General features: G+C 40.7%; 2 protein-coding genes and 1 long non-coding RNA gene across 3 annotated transcripts in view; 1 reads left to right on the forward strand and 2 right to left on the reverse strand.

Moving 5' to 3' along the window:
- LOC130174331 (uncharacterized) overlaps positions 1-15,298 on the forward strand; it is a 39,027-nt gene extending 23,729 nt beyond the window's left edge. Inside the window, exon 3 of the long non-coding RNA XR_008828579.1 lies at positions 14,628-15,298. This is a non-coding gene — a long non-coding RNA (uncharacterized LOC130174331). The remainder of the gene's footprint in view (positions 1-14,627) is intronic.
- An 879-nt stretch (positions 15,299-16,177) lies between these two features.
- On the reverse strand, positions 16,178-20,859 carry LOC130174760 (nuclear factor 7, ovary-like). The gene is made up of 2 exons (XM_056384956.1): positions 20,367-20,859; positions 16,178-19,096 (listed from the first exon to the last, which is right to left on the reverse strand). Exons 1-2 carry the CDS (start codon positions 20,631-20,633, stop codon positions 17,921-17,923), a joined length of 1,443 nt encoding a protein of 480 aa, XP_056240931.1. The 5' UTR covers positions 20,634-20,859; the 3' UTR covers positions 16,178-17,920.
- Positions 20,860-21,192: 333 nt separating this feature from the next.
- LOC130174761 (zinc-binding protein A33-like) lies at positions 21,193-24,446 on the reverse strand. Its single transcript, XM_056384957.1, has 2 exons — positions 24,104-24,446; positions 21,193-23,644 (listed from the first exon to the last, which is right to left on the reverse strand). Exons 1-2 carry the CDS (start codon positions 24,356-24,358, stop codon positions 22,466-22,468), a joined length of 1,434 nt encoding a protein of 477 aa, XP_056240932.1. The 5' UTR covers positions 24,359-24,446; the 3' UTR covers positions 21,193-22,465.
- Positions 24,447-24,647: the final 201 nt, after the last annotated feature.

Here is a 24,647-nt window from a genome sequence, read left to right on the forward strand (position 1 = left end):
CACATGGAGCGCTAATGTTCACCCTCGAGGCAAAGGGAAGAACTGAGGATGAGGACCCTTTTTTCTCTTATTTCTAGTTCTAGTTTTTGTCTGACATGACTAAAGCCTGTAAATGTTAATACCTCCATGAACAACCCTTCTTAATAACCTTTTCTTTGAGGGTGGAGAGGGCCTTGGTGTTTAGTCTTTTAGCATAGGCCTGAGCAAAAGTCGATTTGTGATTGAAAACTTCCTTGACAGTATCACAGTTTTCAGCACTTTTGATGCCAAGTTAATGCACATATTCAACGCACCAGTGTCTCCCACTGCTATTGCTCATTGGCTTTATGTCTTTGGTCCGTCTGTCCAGCCTGCTCCACCCCCCAGTCCGCAGACTCATTACTCATTTCACACCGAGCAACAGAGCAGAACAATTCAGGATCACATCTATTTTAATCTGAAATAATCACCCTCATGAAATCTAATAAATTATGCAGCACTCAATAGCTCGGCACCGGCCCCCTCTGTAGTAGCACCAAGCTAATGATGCCAGCACATTATTCTCAAAGTCACTGCGGAACAACTTTATGTACTTCCTGTTCACAGCATCTTTGGAAAGCACTTTGGGTCTGCTGCATTTACAGACAGAGTAATGTTTGTCTTTCTGTCAGTCTACTGCTGTGATCCAGACAGAAATATCTCAACAACTATTGTATAAATTGTTTGTAGCAAATGACTTTGATGATCCCTGACTAGCAGGTTGACATTTGTAGTGAACTGTCAGATGGATCACCATGCAAATACTGACATGATTCAAATATTTTGATTGAAACCGGATGTTGTGAAATCATTCACCTTAATGAGGATTTCTCCAATTTTCAAATTGGGGCAGGAAAGGTTGCCAGATCTTTTAAAACGTCCTGGTCGATTCAAGAGTGGTATGCTTTAGCTGCTCCAGTTTGATGTGTGCCATCACATCCTCCAGCCAGTGTTTCATATGGTAGCAGTGTAGAGGAGTCCACAACTGCATTTTGATTAGCAGTGTTCTTTATGTCCTCCTGGACCACACTGACTATAGCAGTGAGAGTGCTGGGATCAATAATTGTGTCACATACTGTACATTTGAAAGGGTGTCAAAAACCCCTTCCTTGAACAGGACCAAAACATCTGGGTTATTAGCAGCTTTTCCATTACGAGAACTTAATGACGTGTTACCTTCCCATAACCTGAACCTTCTTAAAACTTGTTGGACAAAGGTGGTCGGTTCTGCTTTGTTTTTGCACTGTATTTTACAAACTGAGAAAGATTGGATGTCACTAAAAAGGTGACACGCTTCTGACGTACGTCATTAAAAAAGTGACAATGGGACAGACCACCATTTTGTCTCCATTGTTCTTCATTATAAAAAGTTTAAAAAGACCTCATTTATGAACATATAGATGGGAAATGGTGGTTACCGTTATGATACAAAGAGGTCCTTTACACAGGTCACCCCTTTTCTAGCCCATAGACTCTGATTCGAAATATAGCAAATTTGTCATTCCCCTCTCTGGTCATCAAACCTCAAAAATACCAGACTTTGCTTAGACGCTACATGGACTGTATCCTGAACTGACCTGTGGTTCTGCTTCTGAATTATCTGAGTCATCACTGGACACAAAAACATTAGACTCTTCTTCTAGACACCTCCATACCTACTGTTCTCAGAACAAAGTGCTGCTCTGCACTATACCTGACAGTGCTGCGCCATCATGTTACTGTTACAGTAAGCTAATAAAAACACACTCTCTGAGTTGGGGGTGAGTTGCTTCCCCAAGTGAAGGAGCTCAGGTATCTTGGAGTCTTGTTGATGAGTGACGGTAGAATGGAGCGGGAGTTTGACAGGCGAATGGGAACATTGTCAGCAGTAAAGTGGGCGCTGTCCATTGTGGTGAAGAAGGAGCCGAGCTGGAAGGCAAAGCTTTCGATTTACCAGTCGATCTATGTTCAAATCCCCACTGATGGTCGTGATCTCTGGGTAGTGACCTGAGTTAACTCCATAGGGTGTCTGGGCTCGGCCTTAGAGATGGGCTGAGGAGCTCTCCTTCAGGTCAAAAGGAGCCAGTTGGTTCAGGCATCTGATTAGGATGCCTTCTGGCTGCCTCCCAGTGGAAGTCTTCGGGGCTCGTCCAACTGATAGGAGACTCCAGGGCAGACCCAGAACATGCTGGAGGGAGAATATGTCTCATCTGGCCTGGGAACGCCTCAGGATCCCCCAAGAGGAGTTGGAAAACGTTGCTGCCAAGAGGGATGTCTGGGCTGCCTTGCTTCGCCTGCTGCCACCATAACCCAACCCTGAATTAAGCTAAAATGGAATGGATAGATGGATAGATGGATGGATGGATGGATGGATGAACGGACAAGTGCCAGGGAGTTGAAGGCTTAAATGGAAAGAAATTACCCTTTGAAGGGTTCATGTTCTGCCTACACCATCCTCATAAATAAACTGTAATACATGCACAACACTTACATGCTCACACCATGGTAAACCCTTCTAATAAGGGTTGCTAAAGACCTTTATTCTGACACCAATCTCTGGCTAATTATCAATTATATTTCTCTATGACTGTCAAAAATCAAAAACAAAGTTTGGACTAATGGTAGGTTTCTTTACACAGTACAGCCTCACAGCTGCTAGCACGACTGTAGACCCATAGTCTTATTAAAAGATATGTTTTATTCATTTTGGATTCTCCTTAAGAAAGAACATCATTGACTTTCCTTTCAAAGCCCATTAACAGTAACATCTTAGTAACATCTGTCTGTACAACAGAGCGGTGAGCAACCAATCTGCTTCATTCTTATTCTGATCTGAACTGATGATCCAATAAAATGAAAATTTATAGGATGATAATGCACTGTATACTGTAATAATAGCCAGTTGAATATCTTGTTAGACTTAATTTCTGAAACTTTACATCAGGAACCAAAACAGGTCACAGGCCCATAGCTGGCGGTGGGTCCCTCGATGTCATGAAAACCAATATATTTTAATGAGCTTGAGACCTGGGGCCAGACAATAATTTTCTTATTTGGGTCACGGGCTGAAAAGTTGAATAACCTCTCCTATAAAATACATAGTATTTAATGGTATACTCACAGCCTACGGCCTCCACTTGTCACCTTGTGGACAAAGAGGAAGAGGGTAGGGGGCTGGGTGTGGGGTTGAATTTTACAGACTGGGGGTCACGTTGTGTAAAGAGGCCAGTGGAGATACGGTCAGTGATGAGTGTGGTCTATTTAAAGGCCCTCAGGGTTGGACACTATCTTTAATTCCTCAACCAGCGGTTGGGGCTGTTATCTGCTCTGCACACCACCGGGTGACAACAGGTCACATTCACATAGACGAAGTCAAGATGCCATATACAAACATGGCATTGGTGAGTTACTTTCTTTGTTCGCATGACTTCATTTCCGTCAGTGTTTCTCTGAATACAAAGTCGTCTCTCCTTCCTCAGCTCTATCACTGTGTCGCTTCACTTCACCATAAACCACTGAGCAGAGAAAAACGGCTCTCTTTAGACAAACAAACGTCTGCATAATCTACATATACTCTAGTTCCCTGCCCTTTGTCTTCAACAAAGTATTTAACAAGTGTGTTTTGGCATGGGGCAGTGCTGTAAACCACTCAGAGAGGCAAAGTGAGTCATTCAAGGCCTTTCTGAGCCGTTATTTACTGTGCCTCTGTGTTTGGGTCCATAAATCACAGCAAACCAGACGTTTTGGTTTTCAATATTTCACATGATTTGCAAAGTGCATGAAGCAATTACAGTGAAATTATCTACGTGTCTTCGAGCGACAATGAGTAGTTTGTCTTAGCTTCATTTCTGTGTACAGTTCAAATTTAGCACTAGCAAGTTAGCAAGGAGAAGAGGGGCCTGTGCGTGTGTGTGTGTGTGATGACAGGGAAATGAACCAGAAGAGACTGAGTAGTCTGAGGGAAAAAGTGAGTAGCTGGTTTCTAATCTTGGAAACACTTAAAGAGTCAGACCATTTGGCTGTGGTCCACATCACTCCCTCATCAGTCCCACTCTCTTCCATTATCTATTTGGTTTCTGTAAATTTGTGAAAGGGTGCTTCATAACTTTCCTCAGAACCTCTTCATCATCCCCAGTGCTATAGGTTGCCAGTTTATCACCGAAAACAATCTCAATCTCCACCTGCCAAGTGAAGTCCATACTGAAAGAAAATAAGTGAAGAGAAATTAAGACTGAGTGTGTTTCACCAAACAAATGTACCACTAGGCCACACACACACACACACACACACACACACACACACTCACACACAAACGCCCACATGACCACCATGGTACATTTGATGCTATTTAAAAAAGAATAATATAAATCAACCAATCTGATCAAAGCACATATGATCCAGTCACTGAGCGCAGGTGGTTCCTGAAATTTTATTAAATCATAATCCATAATGTGTGGCATGGATAGCAATATGCGTGGCCGTGGCGCTGATAGATAATTAACATGGACCAACTACGAGCAGCTTTGAGGTCTGAGGCAAACATTTTCAAGAACACTGTCAAAGATTTCCAAAACACAACCAAGTGTTTATCCCAAAAACACTAAGCGGTTATATCGTACCATTGGGAATCATTGCCTGATAGTCTGCATGTTAACATGAACTGTGATGTAGATATGACCTCTTGTATTGAATGTTATGGGACAGAACATGGGATGGCGGTATCTAATCAAATAAAGGACATTGTTAGCAGTATTTTCTTGAGGGTTTTGAGACACTTGGCTTTGCAGAGCATTTTCATTCACTTCTGATGGAGAGAAGAAGGTGCAATGCCCCTGCAGGTCAAATGATCCGTTGCATTTCTTCAAACCAACTCTAAGCAGACACCTTATGCTTTTGATAGGACTGACCAGTACGTGGTTCCTCTGCACATGTTCCTGTAGGAGAACTGGTTGCCATGCATGTTGTTTTTGTACATGTCTTGCAGTTTTCTTGAAAGCATTCAGGACAGTTGACATTGAGAGTCGATGGGCAGTATAGTAGATACTTGACCAATACCAGGCTTCATTTGTGGTAATAACTTTTCACTGTAATTGTTTATTAGGATGTTCCCTCTTAAAAGTATTCAATGTATTTATATTGCATTGTACACACTGTTTGTCATTGTAGCAGACTGCTGTTTTGACACTTGGCAGCAAAGACTATGTTGCTTATTTTGAACCTGCGGCAGGAGGACGCTACGCGGCCATCTACCAGTGTCGTTTTAGACAACCCCACCACCTCAGCCTTCAACATCAAAGCTGGGTGTGGTGAGGTGTGGTCTCTTCCATGTGTGACCATGCCCAGCAGAGATGTAGCCTAATACATCATGGAATAATTGCAAAGCAGGAACATTAGACTCCTTCATATGCAATTCTGCCTGTGGTTAATAAGATAGTGCAAAATGACAATCACTGTATGAAACCACTGAGAAGTCAGACCCTTTGGGAGACTGACGGATGACATCAAAAAAGTTAAATATAAGTGTCTATTCTTCTGATATAGCCATCCCAAAGTATGAGGTCCCTGTGGGTGCTCGCAACTGGCCTGAAAATGAATTTGCAGACATAAGAGAGAGCATGCTATGGATTAAATATATAATCATACTCACAAAGTGGGGTCAGAGGTAGTCAGCAAATTCAGAAATAGTTTCATTGCACCATTATCACATTAAATAGATAATAAATACTTAGAGGGAGGAAGAGGATGGGTGTTTTAAACATTCATTATCCCCTCTGTAGTTGACACTCTGCCTACAGTAAAAACAGCATATCAGATTCATACTAAATACCCACAGAGAAAATCTATGACAACAATACGTGAGATCAAAATTTCAGTGTGGACAGCTGAGCACCTGTATTTCATTACAGGTATAGTGGAGGGGTCAGCGCTGTACAGTGAGCTGAAAGAAAGCCTGACTGCATCGGACGTAGCTGCCGGAATATTGTGGGAAGCGTGATGGTGCCGAGACAGACAGCGCCGAACTCCTCTGAGATGCTGCAGCCTGGAAGAGCGGCTGCATTCTGTAATTGAGTTCAATTACAGAGTGAACTGAGGGGGTGTGAGGGAGGAGACAGGATATAATACAGTATGTACAGTACATCTGGGCCTACTGCTGTATAGTATTCACTGTCATCCAAAGTTCCCCCATCATACAGCAGTATCCGTCCTGCAGGCTGCAGCCTAATAGCTCTAACTATTGTAAATCAGAACATAAATCTTAAATTATTAATTACATTGTTAACTATTAATTACAGTATTAGGCTTCTCCTTTTCCCAGATAATTTATGTGCCATAAAACTTGTTAAATAAATTATAGGCTACTTATATGCTGATGGGTCATTTTAAGATCGCGTAAGTAAAATAATGGCAATCAAAATGTTTTCAAACACATGCTGCTAAGACACAACTGGTTTCACATTCCATTAACCCCCGCAAGAATATGAAGTATATAAAACTCAAAGTAGACTTCCCAGAGCTTTAAGCTGTATCTCATGGCTTTCATCAGCAAATGGAGTTTGCAGTTGTATTTATAAATAAATGAAAAGATACTGTGAAAACACTGTAAGTCCCCTATTTAGCATTAATAGTCATTTTAACACATGATTAATGTACAATATTTGTACTTATAACTTCTCCATTTAAGACAATAAACATTAATAAATATAACCTTATAAAGCATTTATTAAATACTTATATACTGCTCACAGGTACTAAACAATGTGGACTTATAATGTTTTTTTTTTTTTTTTTTTTAATTATATCTTTATTTGGAATGGACAGAAGAGTACATCTACATGGCATCAACAATACAGCAGAAGTAAATGCCATTCCAGTTTTTGTTTTAAATACAGAAAATGTGCAACATCAGACTCAGGGCTTATAAGTTCAAAGCATGTACAGTCACAAATCGAGGTTCAGACCTTGTTCGATCTATGCAGATCACACTCTCCTGTAGTAACATAGACTATGTGAGATTGGTGTTAGATTCGAAACAGTGAGAGCATAGTTATGTTCTTTATTTTAGTTGTAGTTCTTTGTTGACAGGTTGCCCAGACTAGATCGCTTAGGGAAAATTCTGATACATCTTAGTGAAAGGTAGACCAGTTAACTATGTACAGAACCCATGGGGGGGGGACCCCTGCCGCCGCTGTCATAGAAATAATCCTCAAAAACAAGTCATAAATTAAATGAGTAAATTACAAAGCGATATTACCAGTGAGATCATATAAAGTCTGCTCTCGTGGGGGCAATGAATGAAATCCAGTTGTTCCAGATTTGGTAAAATTTGTCCTTTTGAAGTCTTATTTGATAGGTCAATTTTTCCATCCTATATATCTCCAGAATAATTCCAATCCAGTCATCTAGAGTAGGCGGAATCAGGCTTAACCATCTTCTTGTAACTGATTTCTTACTTGCCACCAAAAGAATTTGCAGCAGTTTTATCTCTCTCCTACATTGAAAAGAGGGGACATAACCCAGGTACAGGACATCAAAACTCAGAGGTATTTGAGTATTAAAGATTTTGCTTAAAGAAACCTTGATATCCCTCCAGAAAGCTTTTAACTTGGGACAATCCCAGAAGATATGGTAGTGGTTAGCAGCAGCCGAGCCACATTGCTCCAGCATGGCATAGCTGTACCTTTGTACCTCTCCTGATACGGTGTTCTGAAAAATCTAATAATATTCTTCCAGCAATGTTCTCTCCAGTCCATAGAACTGGTTGTTGTCCACTGGAAGGACCAGATATTACCCCAAGCCTCCTCAGAAATCTCAACCCCAGATTCCACTTCCCATTTATCTTTAATGTATTGAGTGTTATTATTGTCTTATAATGGTTTTACCAATACATGATAAATATATTTAATATGGCTCAAAATTATAATACGTGAACACTTTATAACATATATTATATTATTATATTATATACATATTGATCTAAAATATGCATTTATATGTTATAAGTTTACAACTGCGTCATATTGACAGTTATTATCTGTATATAAAGATGCTTCAAATAAGAACTCAAGTGTTTCTACACTGATGACAAATATGGAGATTAAAATGAAGTCCTACAACGAAAACTTTAATTCATTTAATTCTTATTGCAAAGCAGCAGCACACATGTACACATGCAGCAACACACACGCACACACACACACATAGTCGTATACATACACAGTATGATGGAATCACAGCGCAGGTAGTTTAAATCTGACACGGGCATAAATGAATATGAAGGGATGAAATAGGATTAGCCTCTTTGCTATTGATTAGCTGGCCGTGTAATAATTAAAGCGGGCTGAGCCGCAGGGCTACTGCAGTGTATATGTGTGAGTGTGTGATGAATGCCAAGGTCCCCAAACTCAAGATTGTTCCACTCAGCACAATCACAAGCAGCTCTCCTCCTCCTGCTCCTGCCAGCACATCTACAGAGCAACCACCGCACAGTCATGCAAGACAGGGTTTACTGTGTGTGTGTGTGTGTGTGTGTGTGTGTGTGTGTGTGTGTGTGTGTGTGTGTGTGTGTGTGTGTGTGTGTTAGAATGAGGGCGAATGTGTGACCATGTAGTGAGTCAAGTAGCTTTTGCCATTTTATTTCCTATTTGAAAAAATAGTATTATTAAAAGAATAGTAGAATAAGTATAATTTAAATCGTTAATCACATTATCTGAATACTGGCATAGGATCCATATCTGTGTCTGCCTTACCTAAATTGCTGTGTGTGTGTGTGTGTGTGTCAGTATGTGTGTGTGTGTGTGTGTGTGTTGTATGTACACCACTGAGCAGTTAGTCCTCTATCTCCCTGCAGCGTAATCTCTTGATTTGTGGGATTGACCCCTCTTAATTCAATGGAAGAGAATCGCTGTGACAGCAACACTGAATGGATTTTCAATGCACTGCACCTGCTCTAATAAGTTTAAGGATAACCTCCTCCTTCCTGCCACACACGCAGAGACCGAGACAGAGAAGGGAGGGACAGATCGCACACACAGATATTGTACAAACTGAATGAAGTCATTGGACTGAACCAACCGATTACATTCCTCCATTCTATCCTCTTACCTTTCCCAGTCTCTGTCTCTTCAGTCTGGCGGCTCTGATCAATGTCCTCTCTACAGGCTCTGTCTCCGTGGACTCATCCCAGGACGTCTTCATTAGGAGTCTGTCGCCAGATCTCACACTGACCGACAATAAAGCCTGTTAGACCTGTGATCCATCAGTCTGACACATATCTATCACATGGCTTACAGTTTTCATTTAAGAAAGTTAGCTGACACTCATATCCATGCTTGGAATGAGCATCTTGCTCAGGAAGGATGCTTCAAGATGGCTGACTAATGTCATCTGCAAGCATAAAGATCAAATCCGTGATATTTTGCTGGCCTTTATTTCTTTCACCTGGTTATTGTCAGAGTCACTGACTACAGCCGAGGCCGAGGTGACCTGGAACACAGGCCACATCGTGCCCTGGTGCAGCCAAGTGTTGTGTGACCGACCGTCTGGTGGTGATCGTCTGCCGAGGCTGGCGGAGGTCAGGGAGAGCCCCACTTCTATAGTGGACCAAAGGGAGATGGGGAGAGGGAAGAGGAGGTGAAGGAGAAGTGAAGGAGAGCGGCTGGGTTAATGAGCGAGGTGGGGTGGACGATAGAGGGAGTGTGAGATTTAGAACGTGCAGAAGCGAAACGTTCTAACGCAGAAACGTTGCGACTTCAGCAGCAAACTTCATTCCTTTGCTCGCAGAGAGCTGTCTCCAGCGGCGGAAAGCAACAACAAATTTAACAATGCTTCTATTTATATCACTTATTTTGTTCTACTGAGGTTCACCTGCTCACCAGAAATCATTGTCAATCATTGGAGTTATCATTTAATTCATCATTCATCATTTAGGAAAAAGGCCTGTGCTGCAAACCGGTGGCCAGTTTGTATCTTCTTATGGATATCAACCTTTAAAATAAAACACAAAGAAAGTGTAAAATAAGGGACCTTTAATTGTATAAACTGGAAAGAAAACCTTAATCGATAAATAGATAAATAATTATATGGAGATAAATTAATATCAGCGTTGTAGGTTTGTAGCTTATGTCACATGCTGGTGACTGTTGAACATTTTAGTCAGAAATGGACAGCAGCGAATGTGGAACTTCACAGGTTTCTACTTTTAGGCCTGCTCATCCTTGGTACTTCTAGCTCTACGTTTCCTAAGGCCACAACAAGCTCAGCTAATTGTCTTCAGTTCCCTTCTCCGTTTACGATTCTGTTGCGGTATAGCTGTTATCTGTCACCGAGATCAATGTAAAAGCAATAATACTTACCCCCAGTTAACAGTCAAGAAGTGTGTGCGCAGCAGTGATACAAACAGTCTGCACAAATACATACTGCATCCACCGTCTCCTCTGAGTAATAGCCTTTTAATTACAAAGAACAGAGAGAAATCGTTGGCAATTTTCAGGGGGACAAATAATATCTCACGCTGGGGGTGACAGAGTGAGGAGGAGACGGTATAGAGAGCAGAGTGGGCCCTCTAGTGTCCAACGCGGAGAAGTACCTGAACCTTTGTGACCTTCATTCAACAGCTCCACACATCAAAGTGAAGGATGCAAAGACATCAAATGTAATCAGGACCAATAAGAGAAGTCATCCTGTAAAGATGCCTTTTTCTTTCTCTGTGTTGCCTCTAAATATATGAGCCCTCACTTTTAATACTATAAACATAATCTCTGCGCTCTTCTGTACCAACAGCATGCACTCACTGCCTAATAAAGGAGATGGATGCCCGGGACAGATTCAGACTGTGATATTCATCAGGCCTAAATAGGATTATTTGTGGAGCATTACATCACTCAACTGTGAGCAATCCTTCACTTTTACATGGCACATTATCCACGCCATGTAATGCACATGAGTGCCTGCTTCTCATAAAGAAATATTGTAAAGTTTCCCTCGGCCTCCTCATCTCATCGTTATACAGATAACGCAATAACCTGAGTGGACTTCCAACTGTTACAATAAAGCTGGAGCAGTAAAGAGAGCTGTGTTTGATCCACGACTGTGATGACTGATGACTAGGAAGAGTGTGATGTGTGTGTGCTTGTGTGTCTGTGTCTGTGTCTGTGTGCCTGCTTACCTGAGGTGGAGAAGGAAAGTATTCAGATCCTTCTTCCTTCAGTCCATTACAAATCCATTCAAAATCATCCTCTGTAAGAACCTCCATTTCTTCAGGAAAATATGGAAGTACTACAAGAAAACAATAGCTTAAAGTCAGTGTTATTATTATTGTTGATGTCTTAATGTGTTAGTTGTATTTAAACCCTACTGTAACTGATAACAGACTGATAATAAGCTGTAAACACAACACTGACCCTCACCTTTTCATTTGACATAGAGACTGACAAACAGTGGATCATGATCATTCCTTTGGAGTTGCGTTCATTCATTAACTTATTTCATTAACTTCCTTTAGTTCTGTTTTTGGTTCTCCACCAACTCATGAGGTAAACATCTTGTTTTTTAGCTGCTAAATGCCCCACTGTGCTCAGTAGCTGGTTACTAGCTTTGCCTGGCTGCTGTGTGCTGCTTGGTAGATGGTGCACAGTGAGGTTATCAGTGCTTTTCTGCTGAAAAATGCTGAAAATGATTCCGATGCGAGCGGTGTGTCTGAACGAAAACAGTAAAATGTCGTAACCTGGTAACCCACAACTGTGAGCTGGAAGAGGCTAAACGCTCTGTAAAGCTGAGGAGAACTGCAGAGTCAGTCTAACTCTCTGTGGGTTTGTCACTACAAGCAGCAGCTTACACATTACATTATCATGTGATCCAGTGTCAATGTAAAAATATTGATTTCATGTTGAGGCTGTTTTAGTTAGATCTGAGTTAGAGTTCATCAGATCAAGATTTTATTTATTTTTGATTGATTGAATCTCTCTCTTGGTAACAAAGATATAGGACTATTATTCAGTAAACATAAAACATAAAAGTGTCCCAAAAACTACTCAACGTTCCTCTCCAAACATGTTTTGATGTAAAAATACTATTTTGTTTAAAATGGTTTTCCCACATAAAAAGTAAAAAAAAAAGGATGGAAAACAGGGGGTGGAAGCACATCTACGCTTACTTCCTCATTGAGAAATGTTTGATCAGGCCTTGTGCCCCACCACCGCTAATTGCGCTAGATTGACAGGTGAAACAGCAGAGAGTATCAAGATGGTTAGATGTTTGAGCCTCAGTCAGACCCAGACTCAGGAGTTCTAGCAGACGTATCGGAACAGTTAGCGTAGTTAGCATCTTGTATTTGTTTATTTGTTCATTGTCAGTCATTCAGGACGTTTTTACCTGGAGCTGAATTTTCCACAGAGGTGACCGACCAGGTGATTATTATCCGTAGAAACACTGACTGAAGTAGTTTCACAAGAGGCAGACACAGGCCGTCCGATGACTAAAATCCTTCATCCGATTAAAACAAATAGTTGAAAAGGACTAAGGTGTAAAAAGTCTTTCTTAAAAATGAGGCTTAAAACTGGATGAAAGTCAATTTACCAACAACGAGATAGGTTGTAAAACTGTAGTTCCAAAGGAAAGGGCTGTTTGATGATAAGAGAAAGTGGTGAAAATATTCTAAATAAAGCGTACAATTTAACCAGTGGCGATTGCTCTGTGACTGCAAGGGAAGCTCAGCTTCCCCTTAAATGTCAACAAAATAAGTGGTCAAATATGTAGTGTTGTGTGTACATTTCATTGACTAAATATGCACTAGAACACGTTCATCTTTTGTTCAGAATCAGCTACTTATCACAGGTAACCGACACAACTTCTTCTCATTCATCCCCGCAGCGCCACAGTGCTTTACACAGTGCAGACGCCGAGCGTCTACTGACTTCAATGGGGAAGCATAGAGTGGGTTGTTCCACTGCAGCGAAACTAGACGGTCATTGGATAAATGCTGGGCTTTGTCCCGCCCATCGGACGCTCAGCGTCTCTGGGGGTCTATGGGGCAGCGGGCTGGCCCGGATGCTCGGCTTCTGCATGATGATTGGATGATCTGTCTGAGGCTGAGTCCCTTTTTGATTGACAGCAAAATGAGCGAATCAGCGATCTTGAAGTATAAGCATCCACCGGAGCAGTTTTCAAGTTTTTAATTCCGTCGTTCGGAGTTGATCTGGAGACGTTACTGATCCTCAGCGACTTTGTCTTTGTTAAAAACGACTAGCGTTGTGTTTGGCGACTCTCTTCTGTCACTCTGCAAATTTACATATAAATAAACGGACACATTTTATGATGTAGGCCAAAAATGAGCTTCCCCTCCTTATAAGACCAGCAGCCGCCACTGAATTTAACAGATATTATTTTTTTCTGTGGGCGAGTTTTTAAAGTAGCTAAAACTCGTTTTTGCAGATTGCCCCCGTCCACAGCAGCACATCACTCAGAGTCTTTGCCCGTACCCCCTGCTGCCTCTCTGAACTCAGAACGCCCCGATCCAAATCTACTGCAGGTAATACATTTACTGTAGATAATTACCTCACACGACCTCACGTCGAATAACCCAAACTATCACTTGAAGTAAAAGATGTGAATACTTTGTTGCATTTTCTCACTGCTTGCCTGTGTTGTGTATTTGACTCCTGCTTGCTCTCTGTCCTTTTTATAGTCCTGTGCGCGTGTGTGTGTGTGTGTGTGTGTGTGTGTGTGTGTTTGCTTGTGTGTGTTTGAAGAGGCCAGAGTCACGCGTTCATCTCCTTCTTTTTTTTTCTGGCCTTTATCGTCCCTTGTAAGTCTCTGGCCCGACATCACCGTCTCCTCCGTTTGTTAGGCCGGTGTCGGGCTGGAAGTCGACAGATCTCCATGGCCCGTACGACACGAAAAGCCCTCTCATTAATTCTGCAGAGAAAGACTCGATTACCGAGCTCCGGACCTCTTACTGCTGAGAACAGCCTTTCCCCACATGCATCGATTTCTCCGGCCCGTTCAGGCCAGGTCAGCACACACACACACTCCCCCACACTGAATCATCTGAATATCATAATACAGCCCATGATGAATGCTAACTAGACAGCAGCTCCTGCTTTGATTAATGAAGATACTGTGCTGGTTCACAACAGCAGACCTGGCGCCTCACAGCCGAAACCGCAGATAACTATTCAGTGGGTATTAATCATGGTTAACCAGGCAGCAGTTTTCTTACAGGACAAATGAAGTAGCTTACTGTGGACTTAGAGGTACAATGAGACCACCTACACACATACACACATACACACACACACATACTGTACACACATACATTCACATGGCAATGAGAGCACATAATACAAGGTGAGCTTTTAAAGTCAGTTTAATTACGCTTTCGCCCAGGTCTGATGGTCTGCACAGAACAGCCTGTTCTCATCTTGTTGGACAGTTACTAACTCTGTTATTCTGTTGTTGTCTTTTTCTCCTGACTTTGCAGCTCCATTCAAAACATTTCATTAATCTTTATTGCTTCCGTATATTAACGGCTGCACAGCTTTTCTTATTTTCTGAAAAGAAAAAAAAAATCTGATGACTTTTACAAATCTGTCATCAGTTACTGGTTGTAAAATAACATGCATTTCTATTATCAGGAACGCCACAGTCACGGAGAGGAAACAGTCTGAAACTCTGGACACCTATCGCCGTGAGAGGAGGATCTGCTTGAGCAGGAGAAATAAATCCGTGCGAATTGTCAGTGTAGAGTTCAACTTTGGTGCATTCACACCGCTGACCAATGGTAAACTGTCTTGACAGCGCTGACCTTTTAGAGAGCCCAGAGCTTCCTCTAGTCTTAGCTGGGTTGCACCATTCAGTTTCATTGAACCGGCTCCACAGAAGAGCAGTGGTTTGCAGATGGTTATGAGACATGAGATAATGTTACAAATATGTTGAATAAATAATATTATATATAATGATAATAATATGTTGAATACATTTATTTTATTATTATTATCATGCTAGTGACTGAGCTAAGCTAACAAGGATTTTTGTATGTGTACGGACAACTCAAATGCAACAGCAAATACATTTTGTACAAAACGGTAGAAAAGTACAATATTTCCCTTTTGAAGTTTAGTGGTGTGGAAGTACTTGTACATAATTGCTTAATTAGTCCAGCACTGCTAATACAATTATTTAGCCTTCAGCACACATTGATTTTAATACTGTTCAATTACCCAACAGCTAAAACATTTCCTGAATGAAAAGAAAGCAGGTATCTATTATGGAAGTTAATATCGAAAAGGTAAAAAACTAACTCAACCACCACAGCCACAGAAAGACTACCAAAATGAAATGATAAACTCTATATTGACATTAAAACATATCTCTACAACAACTAATGCTCTACTGTCTCACTGCTCACAACTCATCACCAGTGTTTACCTAAATTAGATAATATATAACATTTTATAACGGTAATGAAATGACAAGCTAACATTGGAAATGAAAGGGTGCCGTAAAGGCAAAACCGACAACCAGTTAATACAATGTAATGAATTGTTTTAGATTAAAATACCTAAATGTAAATTCGTTTTGATACTGTTTTTAATTAGTTTTAAAATGCTGCTTACATGTTAACATATCAGAAATAATATATTCAAATCATGTTTTATAAAATAAAATCACTAGAGCTGCAGCTAGTGATGTCATTTTTGATTGATCTGCTGACAGTTTTGTCAATTAATCAATTTATGTTTTGGTTGTTAAAATACAAACTTTCCCAGAGCCCAAAAAATCAACAGATGCAGAAAATATTTCTGACAAATATTATATTGTTATATGAAGACAGATGGATGTACTTGCACTGTACGCAGCACAGCAAGAGCACAGAGGTGACTGATGCTGCTACTGACTGGTCACCTACCACCCCCGCACCATCAATTCCATATAGGCAACATATTTGACAACAGAGGAACTGTTGAGGAGAATACTTGAAAATCCTAATTATAAAAATCTATTTATCTCGATTGAATATATCAACTTAAAGCCACTTAAATAGCTTTAAGTTGATATATTCAATACAGTTTTCATTGAAGGAGATGTTTCTCAGTATCACCATTCAGTCTGTGCAGGAGGACATGTTCAATTTCCTATTCCTGTTTTTATTTAAAATACAGAGACACATGCTTTGAGACTGTGATAGAGCCAGTAAACTTTTATTAAGTATATTTTTTTATACATTGAAATAAAGCCAAAGACTGATTGCTGTACACCAGCCTCATACAGCAGAGGTCTGTTGACACATAACAAACTCTGGAAAACACCACCCTCCTGTGGAGACACAGAGACATGGAACACCTCATGTGGACAGCAGATAAAACCATTTCAGTACAACAGTGTAAAACTCCCAGAATCACAAACTATGAAGTCACAGTCAACATTTAAAATCACATCATTCAAACTGAGAGAACAAAATTCAAAGTAATTTAGCTGTTACATGTGAAATATTAGAAAGGTAGACTTAAAAGTAAGTAATGAAGTGCTGGTTAAAAGGTTCAGAAACTTGAGGGCAAAGGTTTGCAGGATCGACAGATGCTGATTGGTCGAATGCAAACGCCAGGGCAACCATAATATTTGCACAGTTTCATTCTTGAAACAAGGAATTACTCTGGTGTGGATATTGGGACAAGGGTCAGGCATTTCTTGTTGAAAGAGAGAGAGAGAGAGAGAGAGCAAACAAACTGACAAATGAGTGAATACAGAGAACAGCGTCCCTATGTTGTTGTTTCTCGTGTGAAAATTGTGTTTAAAATAGCTGAGATTAAGTTCCCCTGGTTCCATGCAACTTTTTGGTTAAAGCAGGTTATATATCACATTCCTCCACGTTATATCGTTTGTATTGTTCTTATTGTTTTTAAATTGCCAGATTTTTTTATATTTTCTGCTCCTTAAAACACTGAAAATATAATATAACACTTTACTAGCTCTGTATTTCCTGCTGATTTCCTTTAGGCTAAATGTTTCCTATAACCTCCTAGAAATGAGGTATAAAGTTGTAAATTAGTAAGGGAAATGTTTAAAGGTCCCATAAAGTGAGATTTTCATGTCTTTTTTGATTATTGATTATTGATTAAACCAGGTCTAGGTTCTATATTAATACTGTATGTGTCATACAGCTCAGCCTGCTCCTTCTCAGGCTGTGATGGGGTGAAAACAGCCTATTAGCCGTGGCTCTGAAGTGCACACCCTCCTTAATTTGCTCTGATTGGTCAGGGGAGACGCCTATCTACAAGAGAGTCATTCAGAAAAACTGTGAAAAAAGTGGCATTTTCCCACTTTGTAATGTTTCGCTGCTGTCTTCCCTCGACCCCCAAGAAGTGAAATCTGCTCCGATCTTTACAGGGAACAACAAACAATAGCAGACCTGCTAACACAGCCGCATATGGAGCCAGACGGAGAGAGAGAGCGAGAGAGAGAGAGAGAGAGCGAGAGAGGAGAAGCGAGTGGAGGACTTCTCATGATGATATTCACAACCTGGAATACTTTTATGAAGAAACTCTTTTGATTTTTTGAACGGGGAACCCTACGGACTAAATGAATATCAAAAATGGAGGAATTGAACACGATGGTACACGATGATTGTACATGATGATGGTAGATTTCAATCAATCAAATTTATGTGCTTATGTTTAGCGCAAAATGAACTAAATATTTGAAATCCAGAGACTCTAACTGATCTAACGAGGTACAGTGTCTATATTGACAAAAGTTTTACTTTTACTCTTCAGAACACTTTCAGAACCTTCTAATGGGCCGTGCACGGGCCAACAGATCTTATGACGCAAGAAAATATGGAACCTGTAAAATAAGGCACTAAGCCAATTAAAACTGATATTTCTCATATTTATCTTGACTTTGTCCTGTTGGCCCATTGTTCCATATATCAGTACCAGCACACAGTCATAGGGTTAGGATCTGGTGCTCTGTATCTAATGTTGAAATATGCTGACAGTGGTATGGTCATGAGACTGGAGCTCATAGTGTTAATATGTGTCATGCTGTCTGCATCATAGAAGGACAGCTTCTTGGATGAGCAGTTTAGGTAAATCCCAATCTTCCGAGGCCTGTGTGCAAATGATAGCTCTCTGATTATATTTGCACAACAGGTAGAATATTTTTGTCCATCGTATTTCAGGAAATTATCTTTTATCCCTAGTTCCCAATAGTCTCTTTGACCAACCTCTGTCTCCCAGTAATGTTGCCCTGAAGAGAACTCATTGACACTGAATGTGCCAATGACAGAGTTGAGCATGGGTTGGTGAAATGATAATAAGGGGGGGCTAAAGAAAGCGGAGCTTTGGTTAAATGGATTACCAAAAGGATCTGATAGAAGTTGGTTGCTTTTGGGAGTACAAAACAAACTCCGCCCATCATCAGACACAGTTATATCTCTGCTGTTTCCTTTGAATGACAGCTCTTCAGCTCGGGGCTGGATCACCTGAAGCATCTCCTTCCACATAAAGAACTGCAGGTGACTTTCATACGGCCCCAAAGTGAGAGAATTATTAACCACTTGGAGCTCATTTGCTCTGGGCCTGAATAAATGTTCAGGAGTCATCATGCTGTTTTCCTCAGTCCAGCTCTTTAAGAACCTCTCATAGTCTGTGATTTTCAGAATTGATGTCACCTTTCCCTCCAGCTCTCTGTTCTCAGACAAAGCTGTTTCCATAGCATTCAATGTCTCGCTCATCTTCTCCATGGCCTCTTCCTCTTTGTCTTTCAGGTCTTTCTTGATCTCATCTTCTCTCTTTCTCAGAAACTGGTGCATCTCCTCAAACTGTCTGCAGATTTGGGTCATCAGCTGCTTAGACTTCTCTTTGGTTTTTGTTATTTCTTCCCTCTGTGTCTTGGCTAAGCTCACTGTTACATGTATATCTCCACAAAGGTTCTCTATGCCTTTCTCCAACTCCTTCCTCAGAGATACAGCTGCTTCTTTGATTGGTTTAAATTTGTGCCCTTCGTGCTTCTCCCCATCTCGGCATATGATACAAGCTAACTGCTGATCTGTGACGCAGAACAATTTCAGTTTTTCTTCATGTTCAGGGCACAACTCAGCCACCTGTGTAAAGAAAAAAAAATGAATACAACAACTGAGAGATGTTCATTCCTTACGTATGTTCGACCTGCTTTTGACCCATTCATGAGACATCTGTCACCCTGGTTCTCACTGCATCTACAGTCTGTGGTGTAGACTTCTCTGATAAACCTGAGAACAAATTACATCAATTCATTTATGAGATGAAAGCACAGAGTGTATGGACATAGCCTCCGTGACGTCACCCGTAGGTTTCTGAAGAGTGGTTTTGAAGTGGGCTGCTCTGCAGTCGCCAATTTGGCAGTGTCTGACTCGGCCTACCTCTCGGCTAATGAGAAAATAAATAAAAATGAGGTGGGCCAATGATAGAGACTTTTATTTTGTCACCGGCTTGTTTACTGTATCAGTCTGATTGGGTGCTAAATGATTACATCCATGCTAAAAAACTGGAGAATCTAAATGTGCTTTGAGAAGGCATTATTTGGCCTCTGTATCACTGTGAGGTCTGATGTGGGCTACAAACCAATTTTTGAGATTTTCTAGTGGGCCCTGAGTTGGAAAAGGTTGGGGCCCCTGACTTGACTGAATTAAACATGCTATTCATGCTATATAGTATGCACAGTTTAATTGCCTGACACATTTTGATAGTCAAGCACTTGTCAATGTTGGATGGTCCATGCAGTTAAATATGTGACATCTGTTAAAATGCAGCATATTATGTGGAAGATTGGGTTTAGGCTTGATAAAAGTCTGCTTTTAAATGACAGTGTACAAGTATTGAAAACACTTATTGTATAACACACTCTAGTACAACACTACCACTAAGTCCTATAGAATTACAGAATAAAATCAACACCTTTCTGGCACAGGCCTGACAAAACTCATTATTATAAGGGTAGGATTTATTGCAGGGCTGTTGTACAGGGTTTTTTTTTTTTGCAGGTTTTTCTCTTTGCTGGATTCCCAGGGAGTTTTCTGGTCTTGTTCTTAAAATGTTCACAGCATTTTTGTCAACTAATCTTCTAATGATCAAGTATTTTTGTGGACTATAACTAGACTAAAATATGTTTCTTTTTGACTAAGACAAGACTAAAATGTCCAGAGACTAAAAACAAAAAAGATGACGGACTAAATATGACAAACAATTACTTTTTTTTAATCTAAGGATTAAATGTAAAAGTAAAAGTGCAGACAGAAAATAAATATATGACACTATAACATTACCTGAGTCAACAAATGTAACCTATGAGCACATATAAGGAATTACATTGCCTTATGAATACCACTGACTTACTTCTGCTTTCTGGGGTTCATGCTGTTTCTTCATCTTCGCGGCTTCTTTGGCCTTCTCAGCCAGGCTTTTCAATAGAAGGCTGGTTGGAAGAAATGTCCCTTCTGCTGCAACAGCTGTCAGACACTGTGGACACTGGTGCCGTGTGTTCAAAATATCTGTAATGCATTGTCTGCAGAAAGAGTGTCCACAGAGAAGAGTCACTGGATCGGTGAAGATCGTCAGACAAATAGAACAATTCAAGTCTTCAGAGTAAAAAACAGACGCCATGACTGATGTTGTTCTTCGTGTTCTGCCAGACTGGCTGACTTGGCATTATTTTTTAACTTTCACTTTCCTGGAAAAGCCACACCCCATGTATCACTCGCTTTAGTAGTCACTCCAAGTCTTCATAGGAAGATAAATACCCAGAATACCACATTAGGAGCCCCAACAGATTTACAGGCCTCTTCTACAAAGTGGGAAAAATACTATTTCTAAACACTTAATTTGAAGGAGCATTAGAGAACTCATCAGAGCTACATATATTAGTGTAATGTCACACACTAGTGGAGTGATGTTGAAACTGCTGTTTGTTGTTGGGTGGAGCTTTTTCTCTCTCTCTATACAGTATATGTTGAGTTCACTTTTTCCGATCAGTTCATACAGTTCCCTTTACCAACATGCAGCTCAACAGTTAAGCTGGCATTCAAAACGCACTAATACAACCAAAGCACTTCATACACGTCTCAGGATCAAATCTGGTTCCAGAAGACTGACAAATGTGGTGACTCATAACACAGTGACCTAAAAACACTAACAACAGGCAGCATTACAAAATATTTCACTACTGTTTTTGAGATGATTTTATTTATTTATTTAGCATCAGATTCCATTATAACAAAAAAGAATGGCGATTATTTATTACATAGATTGTGTACCATACAGGACATGTCGCAGAAATGAATCAAAAATGCTGAAATATGCCTCTAAATGTTTGATTTATTTTGCCTTTTTTTGCACAGAGTTATTCCAAGTGCATAAAATGGAACATAATATCCTGCTGGATCATCCTTAAAGCCAGATTTAAGGTGAGCACAGAGAAACTTCCCCTCCCCCAGACTCAGCAACATTCTGCACAGTCAAGCACAAACTTACAAGCGAAGGAACACTTCCTGTGCACATTATTGACTATAGGTTATTGATTGTGCCTCCATTACTGTTTTTATTATAATTTTAAAGTAAATGTAACACAACACATGGCTCAACAGGACACTTGTTTTGACTCTACTATTATACATAGACATACTAATGGTATTTCCTGTCCAAGACATGTAAACAGCATACAGTAGGTTTTATTAAACATCAGGCAGAGAAGTATGGTAACATAAATCACCACGTACTATATAAGGGTAAATTATGACTGCACTGGAGGGCCAGCTGTTCCACCTCCAGCTTGTATGCAGACTTGTCACCGTCTAAGATGAGTCCGATCACTGATGTGTGGTCTGCAGTTTTCAGGCATTTAACAGGTTGTTCTCCTGAGGTGTAGTCGATAGTTTAGAGGAAGAAGCGCAGTGGGGTGAGCACACATCCCTCTGGGACACCAGTGCTGACTGTCCAGCTGTTCAGCGTCACCTGCTGCTTCCTGTCTTTTAGGAAGTTTGTGATCGAGCAACAGGTGGAGGCAGGCAAGGTGAGCTAGGTGAGTTTGGACAAGAGGACTTGTGAGATGATGTTGTTGAACACTGAAATGAAATCCTCAAACAGGCTCCTGCCTACGTCCCTGGGGAGTTAAAGCGTTGCGGGATGTAGTGCAGTCCTGCGTTGACTGCATCATCCACTGGCCTGTTTACGCTGAAGGTAAACTGCATGGGGTCCAGCAGAGGGTCTTTGATGTCCTTCAACTGGGTTGGTACCAGTCTTTCAAAGGACTTCATTCACCACATAACGTCAGGGTTAACAGGTGTATAGTTAATGAGTAGCGTAATGGAGGGTTTGATGAGGACAAGGATGATCGTGGAACAAATAAAAAAAAACAGTGAAAGTCAAAGAGAGCTAAGGACTGAGGCGGCCATCTGATCTGCAGATCCTGTTTTACCACAGCCCCATTATCCCAGACCTCAGAACAAGCACACTCTCAGGGGGTTATGATCTGCTCCCTTACTAAATTTGTATTCAAAATAAGCTTCCACTGGCACTGACAGAGAGCCTCCTCTCATAGTGTGAATATGTGTCATGTTTTCTGCATCGTAGAAAGACAACTCCTCTGACATACAGTCGAGGTAAATCCCAATCTTTTGAGGGGTTCCTGTAAATGTTAACTCTGCGTCTTGACTAGATGTTACATATTTTGGTTCTTTATAGCAAAGGAAATAATCTTTTACCCCTACTTTCCAATAGTCCCTTTTTCCTACCTCGATTTCCCAGTAATGCTGCCCAGAGGTGAACTGATTGGTGCTGAATGCAGATGCATATCGTACTGAGGTGTCCTCAGTGTAACTTTGTTTGACCCTACTGTTGCCACAGTAGTGACAGGATGACGATCCAAATAATGTGTTGTAGTGCTGATATTGGACAATGTTGGGGCTATACATCAAATTCCTCCCATCTTCAGACACTGTTATGTTTTTGCTGTCACTTTTGAGTGACAGCTCTTCAGCTCGGGGCTTGATCACCTGAAGCATCTCCTTCCACATAAAGAACTGCAGGTGACTTTCATGAGGCCCCAAAGAGAGCGGAGGATTCACCACTTGGAGATTTCCTCCTCTGGGCCTGAGACAGTGTTTTTCAGTCATCATGCTGTTTTCCTCAGTCCAGCTCTTTAAGAACCTCTCATAGTCTGTGATTTTCAGAACTGATGTCACCTTTCCCTCCAGCTCTCTGTTCTCAGACAAAGCTGTTTCCATAGCATTCAATGTCTCGCTCATCTTCTCCATGGCCTCTTCCTCTTTGTCTTTCAGGTCTTTCTTGATCTCATCTTCTCTCTGTCTCAGAAACTGATGCATCTCCACAAACTGTCTGCAGATTTGGGTCATCAGCTGCTTAGACTTCTCTTTAGTTTTTGTTATTTCTTCCCTCTGTTTGTTGGCCAGGCTCTCTACAGCACAGATATCATCAGAAACCTGTTCCACAAACGTCTCCAACTCCCTCCTCACAGATGCAGCTGCTTCTTTGATTGGTTTAAACTTGTGCCCTTCGTGCCTCTCCCCATCTCGGCATATGATACAAGCTAACTGCTGATCTGTGACGCAGAACAATTTCAGCTTTTCTTCATGTTCAGGGCACAACCAGTCATCAACCTTTGAAATCAATGAACAAATCAAAAATATAATGTTACATTACAAAAAGGAGGGGAGAAATGAATGATGCAGTTAATCATTTAGTGTATAAAATGTCAAAAAATAATGGAAAAAAGCCCCTCGTTTTTTCCATACAACCCAAAGTGACATCTTTAAAATGCTTGTTTTGACTTACCAACATTTCATTAAATGTGATATATGACAAAAAAAGCGACAAATCCCCACATGTAAGAGGCTCCAACTTGCAACTGTTTTCTTTATAAACGACTGAAACAATAAATTGATTATCAGAATAGTTTCCAATTAATTTTATTTTTATCAACTAACAACTGCAGCCCACTATAATGATTAAGACATTTCAGAGGGTACAGGGATTGTTTATTCTATTATTTTTCTCTAATACCACCGGCATCATTACACATGAATGTGTACAAAAGCAATGAGAAATGTCACACTTACCTCTTCATCTCCATGCTTTCTTCTCAACTTCTCAGCTTCTTTTTCAGCCAGACTTTTCAAAATGTGACTGGTCACAAGACATTTCCCTTCTTTTGCAACAGCTGCCCGACACTGTGGACACTCGGGCAGTGAGCTCAGAGACAGCGTAATACATTCTCTGCAGAAAGAGTGACCACATTGGAGGATTACAGGATCAGTGAAGATCGTCAGACAAATAGAACAAGTCAAATCTTCAGTGTAAGAAGCAGATGCCATGGCTCCTTTTGTTTTGCCTTGCTCATCCAAACAGACTGACTATGCACATCAAACAATCCCTTCCTATTTCCCAGAGTAGCCCCACCCTGTGCCTCTTTTTAGTGATGTCACTCTGAGCTTTGAGCTCATGTTTCATTCCACATTTTTTACAGCAAGATAATCTCTGTTAAATAAGTCAGCGATACTTCCAGTAAATACACAGTTCACAAAGAAAAACCTGTAAAAATGATTATTTTTATTCTACAGCTCATGGCTCTTGAATATTGTTTATCTTATATGACCAATACAA

Source organism: Seriola aureovittata, chromosome 9, assembly GCF_021018895.1.
Source record: "Seriola aureovittata isolate HTS-2021-v1 ecotype China chromosome 9, ASM2101889v1, whole genome shotgun sequence".
Taxonomy (NCBI): domain Eukaryota; kingdom Metazoa; phylum Chordata; class Actinopteri; order Carangiformes; family Carangidae; genus Seriola; species Seriola aureovittata.